The sequence below is a fragment of the Cervus canadensis genome, chromosome 17 (genome assembly GCF_019320065.1).
Source record: "Cervus canadensis isolate Bull #8, Minnesota chromosome 17, ASM1932006v1, whole genome shotgun sequence".
Taxonomy (NCBI): domain Eukaryota; kingdom Metazoa; phylum Chordata; class Mammalia; order Artiodactyla; family Cervidae; genus Cervus; species Cervus canadensis.
The window spans coordinates 34,796,223-34,819,472 of NC_057402.1; the positions used below are offsets into that span (position 1 = coordinate 34,796,223).

Sequence of the window (23,250 nt, forward strand, 5' to 3'; positions counted from 1 at the left end):
GCTCTCAGTAGGAGAGTGGTATGGCTGAGATCCCTGTGACTGCTTGGAGGAGAAGGGTTTGAGAGAGTATCAGGTGGGAAAGCAGTAAAGAATGTAATGTCTTTGAGGAGATTATCGCAGAGGTGATGGAATAGGGTAAGTGGGTATGGGAAAGCAGAATTGATGGGACTTAATTTTCAGGGTCTGGCTTGGGTAACTGAGGTCTGACATAATCATTTTTTAAAGAGTACCCATCAGTTATTGTGTAGAATATTCTTCAAATTGGATTTGTCTGAGGTTTTCCTTGTGATTAAATTGAAGCTATGCATTTTGGAGGTAAGAATATCACAGTCAGTGAAGCGTATCAGAAGGTACACAATGTCAGTGTGTATCATCCACTGATGATAGAGCCAATTTTGGAGGCAGGATCACAGGAGGAGGCACAAATAGAGGGAAAAATATCTGGGGTTCCAGCTTGGGATGGGACTGGAATGCAGAAGAGAATTTAGACCAGAGACAGAGCTCTGGGAGCCTTGGGCACTGAAGAGGTAGCAGAGGACTTTGCAGGGGACAAGGTTGCCAGGGAATAAGGTATCAGGCTGAGGAGGGGGAAGGGAGACCATGGAGGTAAAAGCCAGAGTGGCTTTGCAATATATTAATATCTAACTTTTCAGACAGATGAAGACTGGAACGTGACCTGTGGATTTGGGATCTAGGGACTCAGCCAGTGACCACAGCCAGCGCTTACCAGGCCAGGCCCAGGCTGGGATTTGTGAAGAATAGTTTCTCTCTGGACAGTTAGCTGAAGCATGCTGGGAGGGGCACACCAGTTCTAATTCAATGAGTGTGAGCAGTGGGTGTTGCATATTCAGAGCTGCTGGCAAGGCTGCAAGGGGTGGTGGTGATGAAAATGAGCTGTGTATAGGCCAGCAGGCTACCCAACACCCAGCACTTTTAGCTGCCAGCAAAGTAACCTAGCTGATGGAGAATTAGCCCTAGAAGTGTTAGTGGTTGCCAAGTGCAAGTGCAGCCGTGGCCGCCCCCAAGTGGTCTATTGGAGGCACTGCCTGTAGAAAAGAAGCAATGAGGGGTGGTCCTTGACCTGGGTTTCACATGTAGGCAAGAGGTTGGAGGTGTGGAATCATCTTTGTTCATCAGATTCAGGCTGCCTCAGGAATCCCTATTTTTTTTTTTTTTTTTACACTAACAGTCCTTTCAGTTTAGTTCAGTTCAGTCGCTCAGTCGTGTCTGACTCTTCACTGAGTTATAATCAGTAAGTTTTCAGTTTGGTAAGTTTTGGTACTTTTATGTACCTTATAATTATCACCCCAAACAAGATCTAGAATACCTCCACCACTCAGAAATTTCTTTTACATTCCTTTCCTGTCAGTCTACCCCCATCCCCAACTAGGAACCACTTTTCTGCTGTCACATTAATTTTCCTGTTTTTGAACTTCCTCTCAGTGGAATCATATAGTATTTCTTTGTTTTTGCTTTTGGCTGCTTGCCCAGTATGCAGCATCTTAGTTTCTCTATTGAACCTGGGATCCCTGCAGTGGAAGCACTGAGTCCTAACTACTGGGCCACCAGGGAATGCCCCTCTAGTATGTGTTTTTTTGATCTGCCTTATTTTGCTCAACATAATGTTTTTGAGATTCACTCATGTTGTAGTTATTAATTGCTCATTCATTTGTATTGCTGATTCCATTGTTTGAATATACAATCATTTATTTATACATTTTCTTGCTGATGGCTGTTTCCGGGTTTCAATTACTACAAATAAAGCTGCAATGAATTTGCAAGTCTCTTGTGAATATATGTTTTTATTTTTCTTGGGTGTATACATAGGAGTAGAACTGATAGATTAAATGGTAGCTGTCAGTTTAACTCCTTGAGGAACTGCCAAACTGTGTTCCAAAGCGGCTGCACCATTTACATTCTTTCCAGCCATGTATAAAGGTTCCAATTTCTCCCCATCCCTGTTGTACTTGTTACTTTTTGCCTTTTTTATTATAGCCATTCTAGTGGATGTGAAATGGTATCTCATGATGATTTTGACTTGCATTTCCCTGATGACTAATGATATTGAGCATGTTTTCAAGTGCTTTTTGGCCATCTGTATATCTTCTCTGGAGAAATTTCTATTCAAATTCTTTTTATATTTTATAGTGGATTGTTTGTCTTTTTTATTATTGAGTTGTAAGAATTCTTCATATATTCTAGACGCAAGTCTCTTATCAGATATATGATTCAAAAATATTTTTTCCCGTTCTGTAGGTTGGGTTGGGGAGGTTCCAGTCTAGCTGGGGAAAGAAGACAAACGTGGGGAGTGAGGAGATGGGAAGGAGATGTTGAAGGGAGAGGCACTGTAGGGTAGATCTAGGGTGAATTCTCTGAGCTTCAAGTTGCCCGCCTAGATAGAGACTGGATTGGATGGACTGCTCTGACATTGCCCTGGCTCTGCAGGCAAGAACATGTGTCACCGTATACTCAGCACTGTGCCATCAGGATATATACTTACGTTCAGTGTCAGGGACTTGGCATCTTGTAAGACCAGGAGCATGAGTAAGGTAGAGGGAGAAGAAGTCTCGTTCTTAAAAAAGAAGACTCCATTTTGCAAACTTTCACAGGACTAATGGGTGACCTTGGAGGCAGCATGATGTGGCTTAAGAGCCAGTCAGGCTGGGATTCAGATCTTGGTTATAGCTGACACGACTATTAGTGCTCATTTAGCCATTCCTGATGGCTTCCTATATCCTTATTCTAATATTCTTACTGTATATATATTTGAATGTAAATATAATTTAAATACATATATAGTTTAAATGTAAATATAAATTTTTAGCAACACTGCACGGCATGTGAGATCTTAGTTCCCCAACCAGGGATCGAACACACCCTCTGCAATAGAAGCGTGGAGTCTCAACCACTGGATCACCAGGGAAGTCCTTGTAAATTCTTTTATTCTTACAGTATATGAACTCCTGGGGTTTTCTGCCTAAGGGTTTTCTCTGCTCAGAAGGCACACAGGACACAGGAAAGTCTGAAAATTCAGGAGCAGCCCTCAACCCCAGTTTCCTCATTCTTTGGTAGGATAACAATACAATACAATGGTATTCTGCACTGTGTCTTGGAGGTCCCCAGTAGAATCAAGACCCCCATTGCCCACTGCTCATTATAGCACCCTGAATTGAGTTCATTTCATTTCTTTGTTTCTCCTTCATCCACTCCTCTACTAGTGCTTCCTGAGATCATCTCTCAAGTAGACCGGTGTCTGCTTCTGGGGAAATCCAACCTAAAGATACTGGTTCTTCCACTTCTTAGATACATCCATTCTATTTTATTGGGCAGATCATCTTACCTCTCTGAAGCTCCCTTTCCTTATCTACAAAATGAGGATAAAAGCATTTACTTCATAGGATAGTCATGAGGTTTAGCATCTCACTCAGGTATATTTAGAGTTCAGTAAATTCTAGTCCTCTTTTCTTCCCAGTTGTTTATTGTCCTGTAAACAGATTTTCTCCCAGAGATTGTTGGGTGTACATACCTCATTAAGCCATAGCTGAGCAGGAATGATAAGCAGCCTGGAGCTGGTCCCATGGGTGACTGGATTACTATTCCCAGTCACTTGCTGCCTCTCTGCTGTTGGATTAAACATCCCCACTGTTTGTCACGTCTTGCATCCTCCAGAGCAGTGGTCCCTGACCTTTTTGGCACCAGGGACTGGTTTTGTTGGAGACAATTTTTCCATGGACTGGGATGGGGGATGGTTTGGGGATGACTGAAGCACATTACAATTAGTGTGCACTTTATTTCTATCTTTGTTACATTGTGAAGTAATTATACAGCTCACCGTTAGGCAGAATCTGTGGGAGCCCTGAGCTTATTTTCCTGAGCTCAGGTGGTAATTCGAGTAATGGGGAGTGACTGTAAATGCAGATGAAGCTTTGTTGGCTCACCCAACGCTCACCTCCTGTTGTGTGGCCTGGGGATTGAGGACCCCTGCTCTAGAGGGAGCAAGTCTCCCTGTTGCCCATGTTTTAGCCATAGGACATGCTTTGGTGAGTGGCATGTGAGCTGATGTGACATTTACCACATCTGAGAATAAGCTTTAACTGTTACTGCATGGTTTGGCTCTGGCTCTTTTTTTAACTCCTGCCCTCTACCATGAGAAAGAGGTGTCCCCAGAGTCTGGCACTCATTAGACACTTACTATTTACCAGGCATTGTCTCAATTGTTACATATGTCTACACATGTTATTAATAATTCATTTCATTCTTACAGGAACTCTAAGACATAGGTACTATTATTATCATCCTTATTTTACATATTTGGAAAATTAAGATTCAGTAAGGGTGACTGCCTTGCACAAATGTACACAATTGGTAAGGGGGAGGCATTCTGCCTTCTAGGCCCATATTCTTAACCACTGCACTGTGCTGTTTCTCATAGCTGATCAGCAAACACTTGTCAAGTAAAGTTTGTTTCAGTTCAGTTCAGTCACTCCGGACTCACAGTCAGGTCCGACTCTGTGACACCATGGACTGCGGCACGCCAGGCCTCCCTGTCCATCACCAACTCCCGGAGCTTACTCAAACTCATGTCCATTGAGTCGGTGATGCCATCCAACCATCTCATCCTCTGTCGTCCCCTTCTCCTCCTGCCTTCAATCTTTCCCAGCATCAGGGTCTTTTCCAATGAGTCAGTTCTTCGCAGCAAGTAGCCAAAGTATTGGAGTTTCAGCTTCAACATCAGTCCTTCTAATGAATATTCAGGACTGATTTCCTCTAGGATAGACTGGTTGGATCTCCTTGCAGTCCAAGAGTCTTCTCCAACACCACAGTTCAAAAACATCAATTCTTTGGTGCTCAGCTTTCTTTATAGTCCAACTCTCACATCCATACATGACTACTGGAAAAACCATAGCTTTGACTAGACGGACCTTTGTTGGCAAAGTAACATCTCTGTTATTTAATATGCTATCTAGGTTGGTCATAACTTTTCTTCTAAGGAGCAAATGTCTTTTAATTTCAAGGCTGCAGTCACCATCTGCAGTGATTTTGGAGCCCCCCAAAATTAAGTCTGTTACTGTTTCCACTGTTTCCCCATCTATTTCCCATGAAGTGATGGGACCAGATGCCATGATCTTAGTTTTCTGAATGTTGAGTTTTAAGCCAACTTTTCCACTCTCCTCTTTCACTTTCATCAAGAGGTTCTTTAGTTCTTCGCTTTCTGCCATAAGGGTGGTGTCATCTACATGTCTGAGGTTATTGATATTTCTCCTGGCAATCTTGATTCCAGCTTGTGCATCATCCAGCCCAGCATTTCACATGATGTACTCTGCATATAAGTTAAATAAGCAGTATACAGCCTTGATGTACTTCTTTCCTTATTTGGAACCAGTCTATCGTTCCATGTCCAGTTCTAACTGTTGCTTCCTGACCTGCATATAGATTTCTCAAGAGGCAGGTTGGTTGGTCTGGTATTCTCACCTCTTTCAGAATTTTCCAGTTTATTGTGATTCACACAGTCAAAGGCTTTAACATAGTAAATAAAGCAGAAATAGATGTTTTTCTGAAACTCTCTTGTTTTTTTTGATGATCCAACAGATGTTGGCAATTTGATCTCTGGTTCCTCTGTCTTTTCTAAATCTAGCTTGAACATCTGGACGTTCATGGTTCACGTACTGTTGAAACTGGCTTGGAGAATTTTGAGCATTACTTTACTAGGGTGTGAGATGAGTGCAATTGTGCAGTAGTTTGAGCATTCTTTGGCATTGCCTTTCTTAGGGATTAGAATGAAAACTGACCTTTTCCAGTCCTGTGGCCACTTTGGAGTTTTCCAAATTTTCTGGCATATTTAGTGCAGCACTTTCACAGCATCATCTTTTAGGATTTGAAATAGCTCAACTGGAATTCCATCACCTTCACTAGCTTTGTTCGTAGTGATACTTCCTAAGTTTGTTCAAATGATTGTAATTCATGAAACACCATTTCCTTCTATTTACCCAGATTCTGAAGGTACAATCTACTGGGACAAAGATGGGCTTCTGATTTTGGACCTGGGCACCTTTCCTGCCTCAGTTGTTAGCCAAATATGAGGTCCTTCTAATTCTCTTGACTGGGGAAAGGTCATTTATGGCTATCAGATAGGAACCCAAATAATTCTCCTGTAGGATCCACATGGATCATGAGATATCTCCTGTAAATTCCACATGGATCCCAAACATCTTCACTGTAGATTTTGGCTCAACCTCTCCTGGACCCCTCTCCTGGAGGTTCATGTGAACCCATATATATTTCCTAAGGCCCACATGGACTCCCACATCTCTTCTGTAGGAGCCATGCTTGATAACCTTCTCAGGGTTACATTCATCATTTCATCGGGTTCTCTTATAACTCTGTAAATCAGTTAAAGCTTGTCTTATGGCAAGATAGAGTGCAGTGATCATGAGAGTGAACCAGGGACAGGATCAAAAGCAGAATCTCCTTGTCTTGCTCTGTAGCCCATGACTCCTCTCTCCTGCAGAGACTATGCTTCCTGCTCAATACTCCATAGCCTCTGAGGCTCCATCCCTTTTCTTGCCTCTCCTGCACTAACTCCTGTCTGCCTTTCTTCACTCCCACCCCTTTTCTAACCCAGCTGTGGGAGTGAGGCCCCAATCCCAGCAGGCTGAGACCATACAATGGGCCCTTATTCTGGCAAATAATCCCCACAGTGTCTCCCACCCACTGAGGCCCCCTTCTAGGCCCAGGATGGTGTGGGTGGAGGGCACCATGAAGGGCAGGAGCTATTTATTGGCTGGTAGGATAGAGGGTGGTCCTGATTGTAGATATCCCACAGGAGGTTTGCATATGAAAACATCACTCACAATGAAAGCCTGTCTGTCTTTCACTCCCAGCCTCATCTCTCCAAGTGGGTCTCTGGCAACTCTCATTGATTCTGGGTTTTAAAACATTTACCCTAGTCTCTACTCACTTTCAGTGTTCATTTCTGCATATCAGCCTCTTTCTTTTTTTTTTAAATATGTATTTTAAATATTTATTTATTTGGCTGTACCAGGTCTTAGTCTCAGCATGGGGGATCTAGTTACCTAACCAGGGATCAAGCCCGGGCCCCCTGCATTGGGAGAACAGAGTCTTAACCACTGGACCACCAGGGAAACCCGTAGTCTCTTTCTTATTTTCTCTCTCTCTCCCTTTCTCTTTCTTTCTTTTTCTGTTTTCCTTTCTAAGCCTCTCCCTTTCTGTTCTTCTATGTAGCTTGTCTGTCCCTATTTCTTATTTCTTTCTCACTTCATCATGCTCTCTTCTTTGTCTTTCCTTGTCTTTTTTCCTCTCCAAAACTTAATCTCTCCATGACTCTGTTCTTCGTGTTTCTATGTCTCTCTTCATGGCTCTCCTCGCTTGTCTTTCTATGTCTGGTTTTTTTGGATTTGTGTTTTCTTGTCTATGTCTCATTTCTGACGCTTTATGTTTCATCTCTAAACTTCCATCCTCTATCCACAGTTTGGCCTTGTGGATCCGAAGGACTTTCATCAGTCTCCTGCTTATGAAGCTCCCTCTCACTCTTCCTTTCTGGTACACCCAGAGGATCCTGGAACTGGCATGGGAAGTTATTCTCCAAGTTTACAGATTTGGAGGCTGAGGCTCTGATTGTTGGTACCAGACTCAGATTTCTGGGTCTTTTCCTCGACGTTCTCGACTTGCTCTTGTCCTCGTAGTGCCTGCCCACCACCTGATCCGGCCCGGAGTCTGGAACTTAGCACCTCGGACAGCTCCTGCAAGGTGCAGGCCGGCCAGGCCTTCCTTCTCGCGAGTGCAGGAGCCGCGGCCCAGTGGAAGCTCGGGAATCTCGCGAGAGCAGCTGCTGCAGGCAGAGGTGGCGCGGGCGCGCGAGGAACTGGCCCAAGTCGCGCGCGTGCGCGAGCGCGCGCGTACCCCGCCTCCAGCCCCGGAGCGGCTCGCGGCCGGCTCCGAGCCGCATCGCTAGGTGCAGGGCAGCGCGGTGGCCTTTCCGCAGCCGAACGACAGCGGCGGGTGAGTCCCGGGCCCTAGGGCCCAGAGAAGGGCTTTGCAGGGAGGTTGGGCGCAGGTGGAGAGTGGGTCACCCCATCTCCAGTTTTGTACCTGCTACGCTTCACCTTTGGATGCAGGGGGCAGGTCGAGCTGGAGAGGTGGAGAGTCGAGGTGACCTTCCCTGTTAGGGAGGGGGAAGAATGCTTCGGGTGCCCCAGGCCTCCCCCAGCCCTCACCATCCCCATTCCCGGCTCCCGCAGAGGGAACCCGGGTCTTGGATGACGTCAGACCCCTGGATTCTGGAACCTGGGCCTTGGGCCCACCTGGCGTTCCCAGCAAACAGTCCTCCAACTGGGGCCCTCCTCCTGGCGCACGCGGGCCGGGAGGGGGACGCCTGGAGGCGGGGTGACTGTGGCCTCTTTGGGGGTCCTTCCTGACAAGAGGCGCCTGCAGGAGGGGTAGTTGTGTTCCCCAGCCCCCACCTAACCTAGGCGGCGGGCCTTTGGGCCGCTGGTCTGAGCCGCCTCCGGTTTTCGGGGATGGGTGAATTGGTTTGAGCCTGGGGTCCAGCGGGGCTTCGGGGTGGTATGTGGAGGGCCCAGATGAAGCTCGCTGTAACGCTGACAGGAGTCTGTCACGAGGATGGGGGGAGATACTTGGGAACCCGTCTCGGTCCCTGCCTCTGGGAGCCCCCAATCTAGAGGATGGGGGAAGCAAGTAGAGTCTTGGATAGAGAATTTGCCATCTCAGGCGGTTCAAACGAGTAGTGCCCCAGATCCAGGATAAGGAGTTTAGGGAGGGCCAGGTAGACTTTTCTGTGGACCCCAGGAGCACAAGGAGAAAGGGAGATGAGCCAGTGAACAAGAGCCTCCTCTTGGAGGAGGTGAGATTTGGATGAGAAGAGGGGTAAAGGAGGGCACTTCAGGAAATGGTTTGGACTAAGGCCTAGAGGGGGGAACCACGCATAGCTGTTGGGGAGCCTGGCTTGTGAGCCCAGCCATGTGACTGACCCCCATGTGGTGGGGAAGTCTGGAAAATTTTGTAGCCTATGCCCCACCTGTTCTGTCTCCAAGGGGCAGGCCTCTGAAAGAGGGGATTGGTTCTTGCAGAGAGATTTTGTTTGGGGCTGCCCAGATCTTCCTAGTTGAGATTTGATCTGGGTTTGGTGAGCCTGAGTTGCTGGTAGAGGACTGACTGCTCAGTGGGCCATGGAAAGAGGGTCTTCTTAGGTCTAGCAAACCCATGGAGAGTTAGTAGGATCCTGGGAGAGGAGCTCTGGATAGTGGCCTTGGGCTCTGTTCCTTTTTAAACTTTTTCTCTGGCTGGCTGGCCACCTTTGAACAAATTGATTCCCCTCTCTGGGCATCTCTTTGCCAGCACGTTTCTCTTGGGATGAAATAATAAGACTAAGTACTGACCTCCCTTGAGGAGGCTGCTTGTTCTAGTTTAGAGCTTCCCTCTCAGTTTTTCTCCCTCTTCCTTTTCTTCCCTCTCCCTCTGCCTTCCTCTTCCTGTCCCTGCCCCCACCCCCACCCCCAGCTGTTCCTCTGCAGGCTGCACTTCTTGCTGACAGCCTGGAGTTTCTGAAGGTTTCCTGGAGGAAGTGAGGTACAGCAGGGTTCATGAAACTGTGGACTTAGCCTGATTGTGGGGAGGGCATCCGTTGATCCACTCCCACCCCTGGGCTTGGGAGTGCTACATGAGGCTGAAGTCACAAGAATGGAAGGTTCCAAGCTCCTTTGCTCTGTGTCCACATCTTAAGCAAGAATGTGACTGACTTGTTCTCTGTGCTCTGTTCTGTGCTGAGTCCCTCCTGAAAGCCCCATCCATGATGGAACCAGGAAGAGACTGGATGAAAATGAGTGAGCATTCATTGCCCAATAACTGGTTCAGAATATAAATAGTGGGAGGCACAGCAGGGATGTCTAGAAGGGCTTCCAGAAGAGGTGGGATATGAGAAAAATAGTGGGACTGAGAGGAATTAGCACGGCTCTGGTTCAGGCTCACTGGAAGCAGACGGGATGGCTCGATATGATTGGCATGAAGCTCGGAAGTGGGTCAGTGTGTGGACAAGAAGCAGAAGGTGGTGGGTGGGAGCTTTGTAGCTGATTGACACAAGGCCTTGACTGCCAGGCCCAAGATCAGTAGGGGCTACTGGAGAGTCATCACAGGACAGTGATAGCTGGAAGAGTAGTGTTTTCTGAGAAAGTTTCAAACCCTGATGGTGGGAAAGATTAAGGGCAGGAGGAGAAGGGGGCAACAGAGGATGAGATGGTTGGATGGCATCACCGACCCAGTAGACATGAGTTTGAGCAAACTCCAGGAGATAGTGAAGGGCAGGGAAGCCTGGAGTGCTGTAGTCCATGTGGTCGCAAAGAGTCAGACACCACTTAGCAACTCAACAACTGGAGAGTCATCACAGGACAGTGTGAGCAATGCCAGGAGAGTAGTGTTTTCTGAGAAAGAGTCATAGTTCTGGGACATCAGGGCTGGGGATATGGGAATGGGCGTGGGGTAAGGAGTCCAGAGGTAGAGCCGGAGAGGGAACTTCCATCTTCGCAGATAAGCTCTGGGTGGGCAGGAAGAAAATGACCATTTCTATGCCAAGCATGGGGCTCATGCTGGTGAGTAGGGAGCCCTGGAACAAACCACAGGTCTCTGTCCTGATCTGACGCCAGACTTGACTCCCTTCTTTTTGCCATGGACCTCACTCTTTAGTGTGGGACCTTCTGTCTCCCCAACTTCACAGTTAGAAATGGAATAAATTATAGTCTCTCTTTTGAACAAAATTCAGTTCGTATTTGCTATCTTACTGATAACTAAGGAAGTGCTCCCTTAGGCCTGCATCTTTAGGGCGATATGTAGCACTCCCAGTGCCTCCCAACATTATGAAAGACTCTCAGTTGAGGAATGAATTGCTACTTCTCTCCTTTTGCAGTTTAGGAGCTTTGGTTCGCAGAGGCTGGTCATTGCTGCTCCCCTCTCCCCCTGCCCAAGTATAAAGGCTAATCCCTGACAGAAGAGCAGAGGATCCTGGAACCTTCCATTCTTGTGACCTCAGCCTTCTGTAGCCCTCCCAAGCCTGAGTCCTTTCTGGGCTAACAATGTACAAACAAGGCAGCCTTGCGCTGTGCTCTGGCCCTGAGCGCTGGCTTTCCCACCATCAGTACTTTGCTACACTGACTTCTCTGTAACACCTTTGGGAGACAGCCTGGGACCAGAGGGGGGTCAGGTTGGAGTCCGGGTTACAGCCTCCTCCCTTGAGGCTCCTACAGTCTAGCTGTTGCCTGCTGTCCCTCTGACTCTCTGTTTTCCTGGAGAACATTAGTGTTGGACCACAGTCTCCCATTCCACATCCCGTTGTCTCATGCGAGGCGATGCCTCCTTCAGCCACTCCTTCTGCTGGCTACACCTGAGTCTGGTCATCACTGGCATGTGGCCACCTCCGAAACCTTAAACCCCAGTATTGTTCTCTGACCACAGTCCAATTTCTGCTTTACCTACCTTGGGACCTCAAGGAGACCTCAAGTTCTCTGACACTTCCATTTTCTCTATCTCGTGAGCATGGCACCTACCGTGTCCTTCCTGGACTCCACGGTCCTGGATTTTAACTGGCTCTTGCCCTCAGTGACCATGCCATGGCCCGTGTGTCCCACCCCAGAGCAGACCACTCCCCCCCCCACCCCCCCAGTTCTGGGTTCTACACTAAGAATGTGGAAAGCTTCTGGTGGCCATCACATACCGGGATAGTCTCATTCTGCTTCCATGGAGGGTCTCCAGCCTCAGCTGTCCCTTCATCACTTCTCAGGACTGTCATCACTTTCCTCTTCCCATCAGCTGTCCATCCTATTCCATGGGAAGAGTAGGCCAAACGTGGACCATTATCCCAAAGCCCCTTAACTCAGGTAAAGGGTTAGTTGAGTGGTGTATGCGGAAGTTGGAACCATACCTGTGTTTCTCTACTTCTTGAATCCTAGGGCTCCTAGTCTAATACACCCACTCTGTGCTGGCCCTTCCTGTCTCCTGAGATATCAGTGTCTGTCAGCAGTTTCCCCCTCTACTGTATCTTTAGTATCTCTGCTGTTTTTCCTTAACAATACCATCTGCCCTGCTTATTAATGTGCTCAAGTCTTCTATCTGGAAAAATCTATCTAACTGTATGTCTTCCTCTAGCTGCTGCTGTTTTAAACCTATGACTTTGTGAATAGTGATATAGAAAAGTGATATAAGACTGTTGTAGACATTTTAGAAAATAAAGATAAAAGAAAGACAATAATATAATCTCACTATCAAGAAATGTCTATTAATCCTTTAATGTATGGTATTTCACTTTTGATACTCATATTCTCTGTGTTATATTAAAGTCTCAGCTGTGTTTTTTTAAAAATTAGTCTGCTAGACTTAACCCTCTTCCTCTCCTCATATTCCCTCATTTCTTGGCAACTGCCCTCTGCCCCACCATGCCCTGAAGCTGTGAGCTTCTAATTGCCAGAATCAGCCCGTGTCACAACTGACTGCTCCGTGACCATGGACATTGCTGACCTGGTTGACCAGTCACTAAAAAGGTTGAAATAACCTGTATTAATTGATGTGAAACATGTTCATGAGATACTGTTGATTGGAGAAAACCAGGTTATAAACTAGCATGTATAAAATGATCTCAGTTTTGTCACATATGCTTCTGTGTGTGTGTGTGTGTGTGTGTGTTCAGTTGTGTCTGACTCTTTGCAACCTCATGAACTGTAGCCTACCAGGTTCCTCTGTCCATGGGATCTGACAGGCAAGAATACTAGAGTGGGTTGCCATTTCCTTCTCCACATATATGTTTACTGCTGCTACTGCTAAGTCACTTCAGTCTTGTCCGACTCTGTGCGACCCCATCCCTGGGATTCTCCAGGCAAGAACACTGGAATGGGTTGCCATTTCCTTCTCCAGTGCATAAAAGTGAAAAGTGAAAGTGAAGTCGCTCAGTCATGTCCAACTCTTTGCGACCCCATGGACTGCAGCCTACCAGGCTCCTCTGTCCATGGGATTTTCCAGGCAAGAGTACTTATGTATACATAAAAACCAGAAACCTAAAGGTCAGACTGTTAAAGGGGTGACCTCTGAGAAGGTGGATTTTGGAAGAACTTGTATTTTCTCCTTTATGGACTTTGATTTTTTTTAACTTGCAGATATTTTTATGTATGTTGCTAAAAAGCAACATAATTTCACTTTATTAAAAAAACCTTTGAGGTTATATTTTTTAAAAAGAAGAATAGAATCCTTCAGTGGCTTCCAAGACTCAGAGGATAAAGCTCAAATTCTGCTCATGGCCTTTAAGGCCAGGATGACTGGCCCCTCCCATCTCTTGGTCCTATTTTTTGCCTTTTTTTCACTCCTTCCACTTTAGGCTTTATCTGTGCTCTGCTTCTTTCTGTTTCTTAAATTTGCCATGCCATAGTTCTGACCTTCCCTTTGCATGTGTTTTTCTGGTTCTTTCTTTTCCTGGCCAACTCTTATTTATCCTTCAGGATTCAGCTCTGATATCACCTCCTCTCTGAAGCCCTCCCTGGTTCCTCCGGGATGGACCAGGCAGGTGCTCCTCTGGGTTCCACTGCTTTGTGTACTTGCTCTTTCTGGAGCACTTCTCAGGCTGTGTTATAATTGCCCACTGACTTAGTTACATCCTCTACTCTTACCTCCTCCCTTTTGGCTCAAACTTCTCTCCCATATTACAGAGAAAATTAAAGCAGATATGTGGGACTCTCACTGTCCTTTCCAAGGCCTCAAGACCTCCCCCATCTGCTTGCATCATGTTTTTCTTCCCACCTCCTTGCGCTGAACCCCATGCGTCTCCCTATTTCAAGGGCTTGCTCCATTAATTAGCCTCTGTGTCTATTGTAATTGCAGCTCTTCCCTGGAACTCTCCATCTCGAGCTTATTAACGTCCTAAACAAACAACCTTGAGCCATGGTCCCTCCTTGAGCCTCTTGGCTACCCAAGTATTACCCTATTTCTGTTCTCTAACGAGACAGGCTTCTTCAAATTGTTGTCTATACCTGCTCTCAGCTTACATGTTCAACTATTAATGTATAGTTCGGCTGCTACCACCCCCAACCCCTCAGCCCAGCTCCTACCACCCCCAGAGTAGTTCTTGCTGGGGTCACGGGTGACTTTCTGTTGCTGAGCATACTGAACATTTTTCAGTCCAGCCCTTTTGATGCTGGACCTCTCAGTGGCATCTGTCACATTTGTCCACTGTCTACTCCTGGCTTTGGAGACTTCACACTCTCCTGGTTTTCCTCCTGCTTCATCAACTGGACCTGCTCATTCTTTGCCAGCCCTTCTGCTTGACTTTTCTCTTCATTTATTTTTTTTAAACAGGTAATACATGTACACGATTCAAATTCAAAAAGATGTCCTGAATTTCATCAATTCTAAAATAAACATTTTGGTGTTTCTGAAAACATTTTAATGTCTGTGACTTTAAAATTTTGGTATCTTATCATTATGAATTGGTGGGTTTTATTTTCTTTCTTTTGGTAAATAATATAATGATCTAAAAGTTGATGGTGTCTTGGATTTGATGGTATAAAGATACATAGTAAATGGGATTTCCCTGGCCATCCAGAGGTTAAGACACCATGCTTCCACTGCAGGGGGCACAGGTTTGACCCCTGTCTGGAAGATCCTGCATGCCTCATAGTGTGGCCAAAAATAGAAGAAAAAAAAAAGCAGATACATAGTAAAAATTATTCCTCCCATCTACTCCACATCTATGCAGTTCCTCTGTCCCCCAGGAATCACAATTATTTTTTTTTTATTGATGTCCTACTAGAGATTCTTGATTCTTTGTGTATATATAGCCAAATGCAACTATATATTTTTTCCCTGACTTAAAATATTTATCTGTTTTTATGAAGAGCTGACTCATTTGAAAAGACCCTGATGCTGGGAAAGATTGAGGGCAGGAGGAGAAGAGGACCACAGAGGATAAGATGGTTGGATGGCATCACTGACTCGATGAACATGGGTTTGGGTAGGATCCGGCAGTTGGTGATGGACAGGGAGGCCTGGCGTGCTGCGGTTCATGGGGTCGCAAAGAGTCGAACACGACTGAGTGACTGAACTGAACTGAGCTGATGAAGTGTAATTGACATATATTACTTTAGGTGTACAGCATAATGATATTTGTATATATTATGAAATGATCGCCATAAGTTCTCATACTGAACTGCCAGGAAATTTCCTGATTCTTTTTGCAGAACAATTTGAAAGAAAGTAGCAGACAAGACACAATATTTTTTTTTTTAGATTTTTTCATTTATTTTTATTAGTTGGAGACTAATTACTTTACAGTATTGTAGTGGTTTTTGCCATACATTGACATGACTCTGCCATGGATTTACATGTGTTCCCCATCCCGATACCCCTTCCTGCCTCCCTCCCCGTCCCATCCCTCTGGGTCTTCCCAGTGCACCTGCCCTGAGCACTTAAGACACAATATTTCTAAATACTTCACCATGTGTCTCCTAAGAACAAAAGTATTGTCCTATGTAACCACAACACCTAAGAAATTTAACATTTAACAGTGATATCTTCTATTCAGTCTGTATTCAAATTTCTTTACTCATCCTAAAGATGTCCTTTATAGCTATGATTTAAAAATCCAGGACCACTCATTACTCTTGGTTGCAATCTCCTGCAAGTCTCCTCCCTGAGTCCATCTTCCAGTTTCTGTCTTTCATGACATTAACATTTATCTGGGAGAATTTCCCACAATCTGGACTTGTCAGATTCTTTTTTATAATAATTATTTTCAGATTAAACATTTTGGCAGTAATACTACATAGGTGATGTTGTGTTCTTCTATGTGTATCACGTCAGGAAGCACATAATGTCCTTTTGTCCCATTATCAGGCAAGTTTGAGAAGTTTGGTCATTTGGCCTGCCAGATCCTTTCATTATAGAAATAACTTTTCTCTCTTGTGATTAATAAATAATGTGGTGGGGGCTGACACCCAGACTGTGTGTCTCCCCTCTTCCCCAGCCATCTTTCACCCAGTGGTTTAAGCAGCCATTGAGAATCCTTGCCTGTGTCAATTCTGCATAGGGGTTACAACATGATGATTTAAAAAATTATATCATTCCTTCTGTCTTAGAATTTTTCCTTCCCATCTCCCTTTCTTTTGTGTGTTATATTGAACTTTCACATTCTTTTCTTTCGGTGTTATCATCCCTAACTGATATTATTCATATTTTTCCTCCAACTTTTTATCTTGAAAGCTTTAAAGTTGAAAGAATAAAACAAGGGACACTTGTGTAACTTCCCTGAGATTCACCAATTGTTAACATTTGCTGCATTGCTTTGATTCTGTCTATATCTATTCATTATTCCTTATTTTTTGAACTATTTGAAGATTCAGATATCACAACACTTTACCCCTAAGCACTGAAGCACATATTTCCTAAGAAAAAGGACATTTTCCTACATAACCTCAAGAGCACTACCACACCCAAGAAATGTAATATAGACCCAAATAATACTATCTAGAGTCTCTATTCAAGTTTCCTGATATCCCATTGTTTCCCCCTTGAACCAGAATCCAATCAAGGTTTACACTCAGTTTTTGTTGCCATATAGCTTTAGACTCTGTTAGGTTAGAGAATCCCTTATCTTTTTTTTTTGTCTTTTAGAATGTTGGCATTAAAAAAAATAATTAATTTATTTATGGTTGTGCTGGTCTTCTTTGCTGCATGCAGACCTTCTCTAGTTGAGAGGCGTGGAGGCTGCTCTTTGCTGTAGTTTCTCTTTGTGGCGTCTTCTCCTGTTGTGGTGCACAGGCTCTGGGTAAACAGGTTTCAGGAGTTGTGGTGCATGGGCTTAGTTACCCTGGAGCACGTGGGACCTTCCAGACCAGGGGTCGAACCCATGTCCCATGCATTGGCAAATGGATTCTTAACCACAGGACCACCAGGGAGGCCCCAGATGTTGGCATTTTTTTAAATGTCCTGGCCAGTTTAGTTTATAGAATGCTCCACAACTTGGATTTGACTGATTGTTTCTTTTGACTAGATTCAAGCTAAATATTTGGGGGCAGGAATACTACATAGGTGATGCTGTGCCCCTCCTGGGACAGTAATCACTGTCCCATTACTGGTGAGTTTGAGTTTGATCACCTGGTTAAGATGGCGCCTGCCAACTTTCTTCACAGTAAAAGTGCCTGTTCTCCTTTGTAATTACTAAGTCATCTTCGAGACGCTGTGACTGTCTTCCCCAACAATCTTTCACCTAGTGAAAGACTTAGCAGCCATTGCGGATCGTTGTGTGAATCAGCTATGACATTCATGGTTGCAAAATTAGAAGATTTTCTAATTCTGTTACTCCTACATTTATAGCTAGCATTCTTCTGCAAAGAAGAGCTTTCTTTCTTACTTCCTCCCTCATTTAAAAAATGAGTGTCACTTTGGATTATTTTTTAAACTCAACATATTATATTACTGTCATTATTTTTGATGCTCTGAATTCTCCCAAATTTGGCTGATTGGTAGGTAGCCCCTTCAAATTGGTGTCCTTTTGACATGTTCTAATTAGCTGAATTCCTGCTTATTTCTGGCACCACAAGATGTTCTAGGCTGATGTTGTATTTCTTTGTCTTGGCTTGTGACCAACCACATATTTTTAAAGACATGAGTTCATATCGATGCCTCCAATTCAAATCCAGCATCACAGGACTCTTTCTTATCTTCCCATATTCCATATTCTGTCTCCATATCTAACATTGAGAACCCAGGTTCCAACAACACAAACACATTCTCTCATATGTTCTCTGCTACGGTACATATGAAAAGTTTCAGTCACCACACTAATACCAACAGTAAACCTGCTAAGATTTTAGATTTCTTTCTAGTTGTTTTTGCTCTTGAGATAGATCCTTTTAAGAGAACGCAGAGTACTGAGGTCAAGCCACTTGGCCAGTTCTTTTTCCTGTGTGATTGTGTTATCAATTTGCTGTACAGATAGCTTAATTTGTTTTTGTTTATTTCAATTTTAGTGGTTCTCTCCAATATATATATATTTTGTGGCTGTATCGCCCAGAATGCAGGATCTTAGTTCCCTGTCCTGGGTTCCAGCTGAACCTGGGACCCCAGCAGTGGAAGCTCAGAGTCTTAACTACTGGGCCACCAGGAAAGTCCCTGTGTTTATTTTAGGTTTAGACTTTCATTTCTTTTGGATGTAAGTTTTTGAATACATAAGACATTGTATGTAAAAAAAATATGTAAAAATATTTATGCAGAGAAGTCTCACTACTCGTCCTAGCCCTTCCATCATATGGATGACCATTTCATTAGTTTCTTGTTTATTCTTTCTGTATTTCTCTTGCAGAAACAAACTTATAAATGCATGTTCTTCTTTCTCCTTTTTTTATATAAAAAGTAGCATTTGAATTATAATAATTTGTACTCTGCTTTTTTTTTTTTTTGGCTACTTCTTGTGGCTCATGGCATCTGTTTCCTGGCATCTTAGTTTCCTGACCAGGGGTTAAATCCATGCCCCCTGCAGCAGAAGCGCCAAGTCCTAACCCCTGGGCTGCCAGGGAATTCCCTGCTTTTTCTACTTAACAGTATATACTGGAAATCATTCCATAGAAGTTCAGAGATACCATCTTCATTCTTTTTTACAGCTACATGTTACTCTATTGAATGATATACAAGTTTATTCGAACAGTTGCTTCCAACATTTTGCTACTGTAAAATAGCATCATCCTGAAAACATGTATTTGTTGTTTCTTATTTGTGGGTAAATAACTAGAGTAGGATTCTGGGGACAAAAGCAAAAAATACTTTTATTCTCCTCTCCCCTGCTTTATTTTTTTTCAACATGAAAGGTAGCATAAACTATTCTATACACTGCATTCTTTCAACTGCTTGTAATGGTGGAGCTTTTTCCATATCAGTATTTTTAGAAATAACTGTGCCTGCATGCTTGGTCACTCAGTCATGTCCAACTCTTTGCGACCCCATGGACTGCAGTGTGCTAAGCTCTGCTGTCCATGGAATTTTCCTGGCAAGAATACTGGAATGGGCTGCCATTTCCTCCTCCATGGAGAAATAGCCAGTACCATTTATTTAACCAGTCTGCTGTTGATAGACATGTCAATTGTTTCCAATCTTTTGGCATTACAATGTTACAATTAATGCAGCTATGTAAAAGAACCATTTCATGCTTGTCTCTGTCATGCCTATCTTTTCCATTTGTGGTAGATGCTGTTAGGTTTTTACATCTGTATTTGATTTCATATCACAAAGAGACCACAAAAGATTATGATGGCCTAAACTTCAATAAAGCCAGAGGAATTTGACTGGAACTCTGGGAAGGTTTGTTCTTCTTTTAAAGCAAACTCTTAATTGAAGTATAACAGGTAGAAAAGTGCACAAATTGTAATCGTATGCTTGAGGAATTTTCACAAAATCAACCCCTCGTGTCAGCAACACCCAGGTCCAGGAACCGACCATGACCAGCACTCTGATGCTTGTGTTCCCTCTACTCTCCTGACTTCTAACACCATAGATTCGTTTTGCCTGATTTAAACTTTATAGAAATTTCTGTCCACTTTTTTTTTCTTTTTACTATTTTTATTTATCTATTTATTTGGCTGCATTGAGTCTTAGTTGCAGCACGCAGGATCTTCAGTCTTCCTTGCAGCCTGTGGCATGTTTTAGAGAGAACTGTTAGTTGCGGCATGTGAGATCTAGTTCCCTGACCAGGGATCGAACCCAGGTACCCTGTGTTGGGAGCGCGGAGTCTTAGCCACTGGGACCACCAGGGAAGTCCCTCTGCCCAAATTTTGATGTTGCATTGCCTTAGTGCTTGGCCATAGACCATTTTCTGTTTTTCAGTGTATCTGTATTTATCTATCAAAGTTACTGTTCTGGTAAAATGCTCTCATTTGCTTCCTTAACCTTCACTCACCAACCATTACCTGATGTCTGTCTCAGCACAGGCCTCCTGCTAAGCTCTTGACCCAGATATTCCCAAAGCCTACAAGGCTTTGTCCTGTCTGGAGGTTCTCACAGCACCTCAGACTCTGTATGTTCACGATGAAGCTTCTCTTCTTCCCTGGAGCCCTGCGCCTCTTCTCATGACGGGGTTCTCAGTAAACAGCCCACCATTTGCTCAGTGGTTTAAGCTGGCAGAGAGTCTTCATGAGGGCCTCCCTCCCCCCACACGCCAGAGCCACCTTGGAGCCCCTTCTAATTGGCCTCCTAAGTGCCTCAAGAATCCCACCCTGCCCACCTCCATTCCTGCTCCCTCTCCACGCGCTCTCTGCTTTGGCCGCAGTGGCTTTCTTTCTCTTATTCAGAAGCATGAAGCTCTTTCCCGCATCAGGATCTGTGCAAGCTTTGCCCTCTGCGCAAGAGGCTACCCTGCCTCAGGCAACTCTGTGTTCTTCAGGTCTCCCCTTACGGCTTTCTTGACTCCACAGACCAGGTCACCTAATATATGCTGTGCATGTTTTCATAGCCATCCTTCTCTTTTATACTGTTCACTGCTGAGGTTATTGATTGTTTCATGCCAACGGCAGGGACCACTTCTTCATGCTCTCTCCCCAGTGCCTGGCAGATTATAAATGCTCAAGAAGTGAATGAATGACTGGAGACAAAGGCAGGGGGAGGGGAGCCCAGCCTGTGACTGAGGCCAGGGCTCTGCTGTGTTAGAGGTCAAGAATAGAATTTCCTCAAGCTTTCTCTGTCATTTGACTTGCACCTGCTTGAGGTGGCCTCCCAGGTTCCTTTCCCACCCTCTCCTGGGATTTTCTGGAAATAGATTTTATGCCTGGAGGTCAAGGGCAGGAGTCCCTGGAAGGGTAGAGCTGGTGGAATGGTGGTTCTGTGAGATGGGTCCTGCCCCAGGGAGTTTCCAGCCCAGCTGGGGCTGAAAGAGGTACTTGGCTGGCTAAGCCATGATCCTCAACCTTCGTTGACTCTTCTTTCCTTCCAGTTTGAGACAAAGAGGCGTGGACAGGCCGCTGGGCCAGCGGGTGCCATCATGTCAGGTAAGGGGAGGGTGGATCCACGTGGGTAGGATGTGACAGTGATGAGGGTGGGTGGCCCTTTTCCTGGTCCCTTTATACCCCGTAGTTTTTGAAGATCAGATTCTTTCAGTCCTCTTGCCCCTGGGTTTCCCCTGGTCCCCCACCAAGACTTGTCTATCAAAGACCCTCACTGTCTAGCTGTCTGTCAGACCTCTGAACCTGGGGACCAGGGATAGCCCATCCTGACGCCCTGGCCCTCCTGTCCATCTGACCGATGAGTGGCATGGCTAGCTCAGTCCCCATCCTTTCTGTCACCATTACTCTCTAATACTCTGAGACCTTTTCCTTCTGGTTTCTGGGTTGTCTGGTTTCCAAAGGCTCAGAACTGGAGAGACCTGTAGGGACTATCTAGTTTGACCCCCATCCCACTGGATAAATGGAGGTCTGGAGAGAAGGGTGATGACTGAATCTTGGAATGGAGGCTGGAACCCACATCTCCAGACTCACCATCCTGCTGCTTCTGCCCAGAACTACCTCCAGCCCAGTGTCCATGCCTGATGGACGGTGTTTACTGTTTTTATTCTTCTGACAGTGATGCTGCCTCAGGGCCACTTTGGAGACCCAAGGCAGCAGGAAAGCTGGTGGGGATGGTAAAGTGGCCTGTGGCCACAGCTGCCAAGAGGGCAGCCCAGGCCAGGGAAAGAGCGATCATATCAGGTCATCAGGGAGGGGTATTCAGGGTGAAACTGTGTAATGTGCCTCGCCTGCAGAGAAGGTGAACAACTTCCCACCACTGCCCAAATTCATCCCGCTTAAGCCATGTTTCTACCAAGACTTCGAGGCCGACATCCCTCCTCAGCATCTCAGCATGACCAAGCGCCTCTACTACCTCTGGATGCGTGAGTGCTGTGGGGTGGGGGTTCCAGAACTGGGGAGCGGGGGAGGGGGGTGCCGGCAGGTGCTGGGCATTGGGACGGGGTGCCCCCAGGCCTGGGTCCTTCAGCCTCACCGCAGCATCTGTGTGGGCCAGTAAGCCTATCCCTGCCTGACTTCTGCAGGCTCCTCTCCTGGGCTGACTCCCCAGCTAGGCCTCAGTTTCCCTCACCTCCTGTCTAGGCCTCTCCTCATGCCCCAGTCACAGAGCAGTTGGGTGTGTGTGAGGGGTCTCTGCCTGTAGTGCAATTCCTCATTTATCTTCTCATGGGAGTGGTTTTCTAGGGAACCTCCGGTGATTACCTCAGGAGTCTGGATTTGGAGAGGAATCCTCCCCTCAAAGCCTCGTTTTTCTTACTTTTTCTGGAAGACTGCTCCAAAAGAATGTCCAGTTGGGATATAGTGACCAAGCTGGGCTGGTCACTCCACTTCCCAAGGAGCAGCTTCCTCATTTGTAGGAAAGAGGGTACTGGCTCAGTGTTCGCCTTGCTTCCATGTAGGTCTGTGTTAAGAGCTCGAGTTCTCATCTTCTAAGATTTTGAGGTTGAGAGTTTAAAGGCCCCAGTTTCTGATGGCTTGTGACGTTAGAATAATTACGACAAGGGTACTAGATCAAATGAGCTGGAGAGAGATGGGACTGTGAAGAGAGATGTAAACTGATAGAAAAACAGGGTAAAAAAAAAAAAAAAAACTAAAACTGAAAACAAACAAAATAAAAACAGGTTGATGGGTGTTCTATGTAAAGAGCAAATAAAATCAGTGAGAACACCATTATTCCAGGAAATCTGGTGGTAATAAATAGGGATGAGGGAAATACAGCGGAAACTCACAGAAAGAAATGCTTACCCTCATTGTGAGGGGCTCTGAGAGGGGTGTACCTCTCATGTGACAGCGTAGTCAGGCCAGACTTGGGGAGCAGTGGCCCTGGACTCTGGGAACTCTGCCCCTGAGAAGATCTCATCCAGGAGCTGGATTTAAGGGCTATAAATATCTTCCTAAGTCCTTACTAGGTGCTGGCCAGATGCTTTGTTCCCAAGGAAATGTATATAACCCTTGAGATGCTTAAAGAGTTCTATTCAAAAGCCAAGACCATAGATGCCTGGCTGTTTGAGGCCAAGATTAAGCCTGCCTTCCTTTGTTTATTCAGCAAGTCTTTTTTTTTTTAAATTTATTTTACTTTTGGCTATGCTGGATCTTCGCTGTGGCATGAGGGGTCTGTGGCATGCAGGGGCTTTTTTTCCCCCATTGGGGTGTAAGGGCTTCTCGTTGTGGAGCACGGGCTCTAGAGCGCATGGGCTCA

At 45.3% G+C, this 23,250-nt stretch overlaps 1 protein-coding gene across 2 annotated transcripts in view; it reads left to right on the forward strand.

Moving 5' to 3' along the window:
• The window catches only part of SCAMP5 (secretory carrier membrane protein 5), a 40,272-nt gene that overhangs the window by 10,835 nt on the left and 6,187 nt on the right, over positions 1 to 23,250 (forward strand). The window contains exons 1-4 of one of the 2 annotated variants that reach the window (XM_043434362.1): positions 7,908 to 8,019; positions 9,538 to 9,606; positions 20,984 to 21,038; positions 21,788 to 21,916. In XM_043434362.1, coding sequence (XP_043290297.1) covers positions 21,032 to 21,038; positions 21,788 to 21,916 — 136 coding nt within the window. In that variant the 5' untranslated portion in view covers positions 7,908 to 8,019; positions 9,538 to 9,606; positions 20,984 to 21,031. Of the gene's footprint in view, positions 1 to 7,907; positions 8,020 to 9,537; positions 9,607 to 20,983; positions 21,039 to 21,787; positions 21,917 to 23,250 lie in introns of those variants that run through there. The other variant, XM_043434363.1, reaches the window with a different exon arrangement.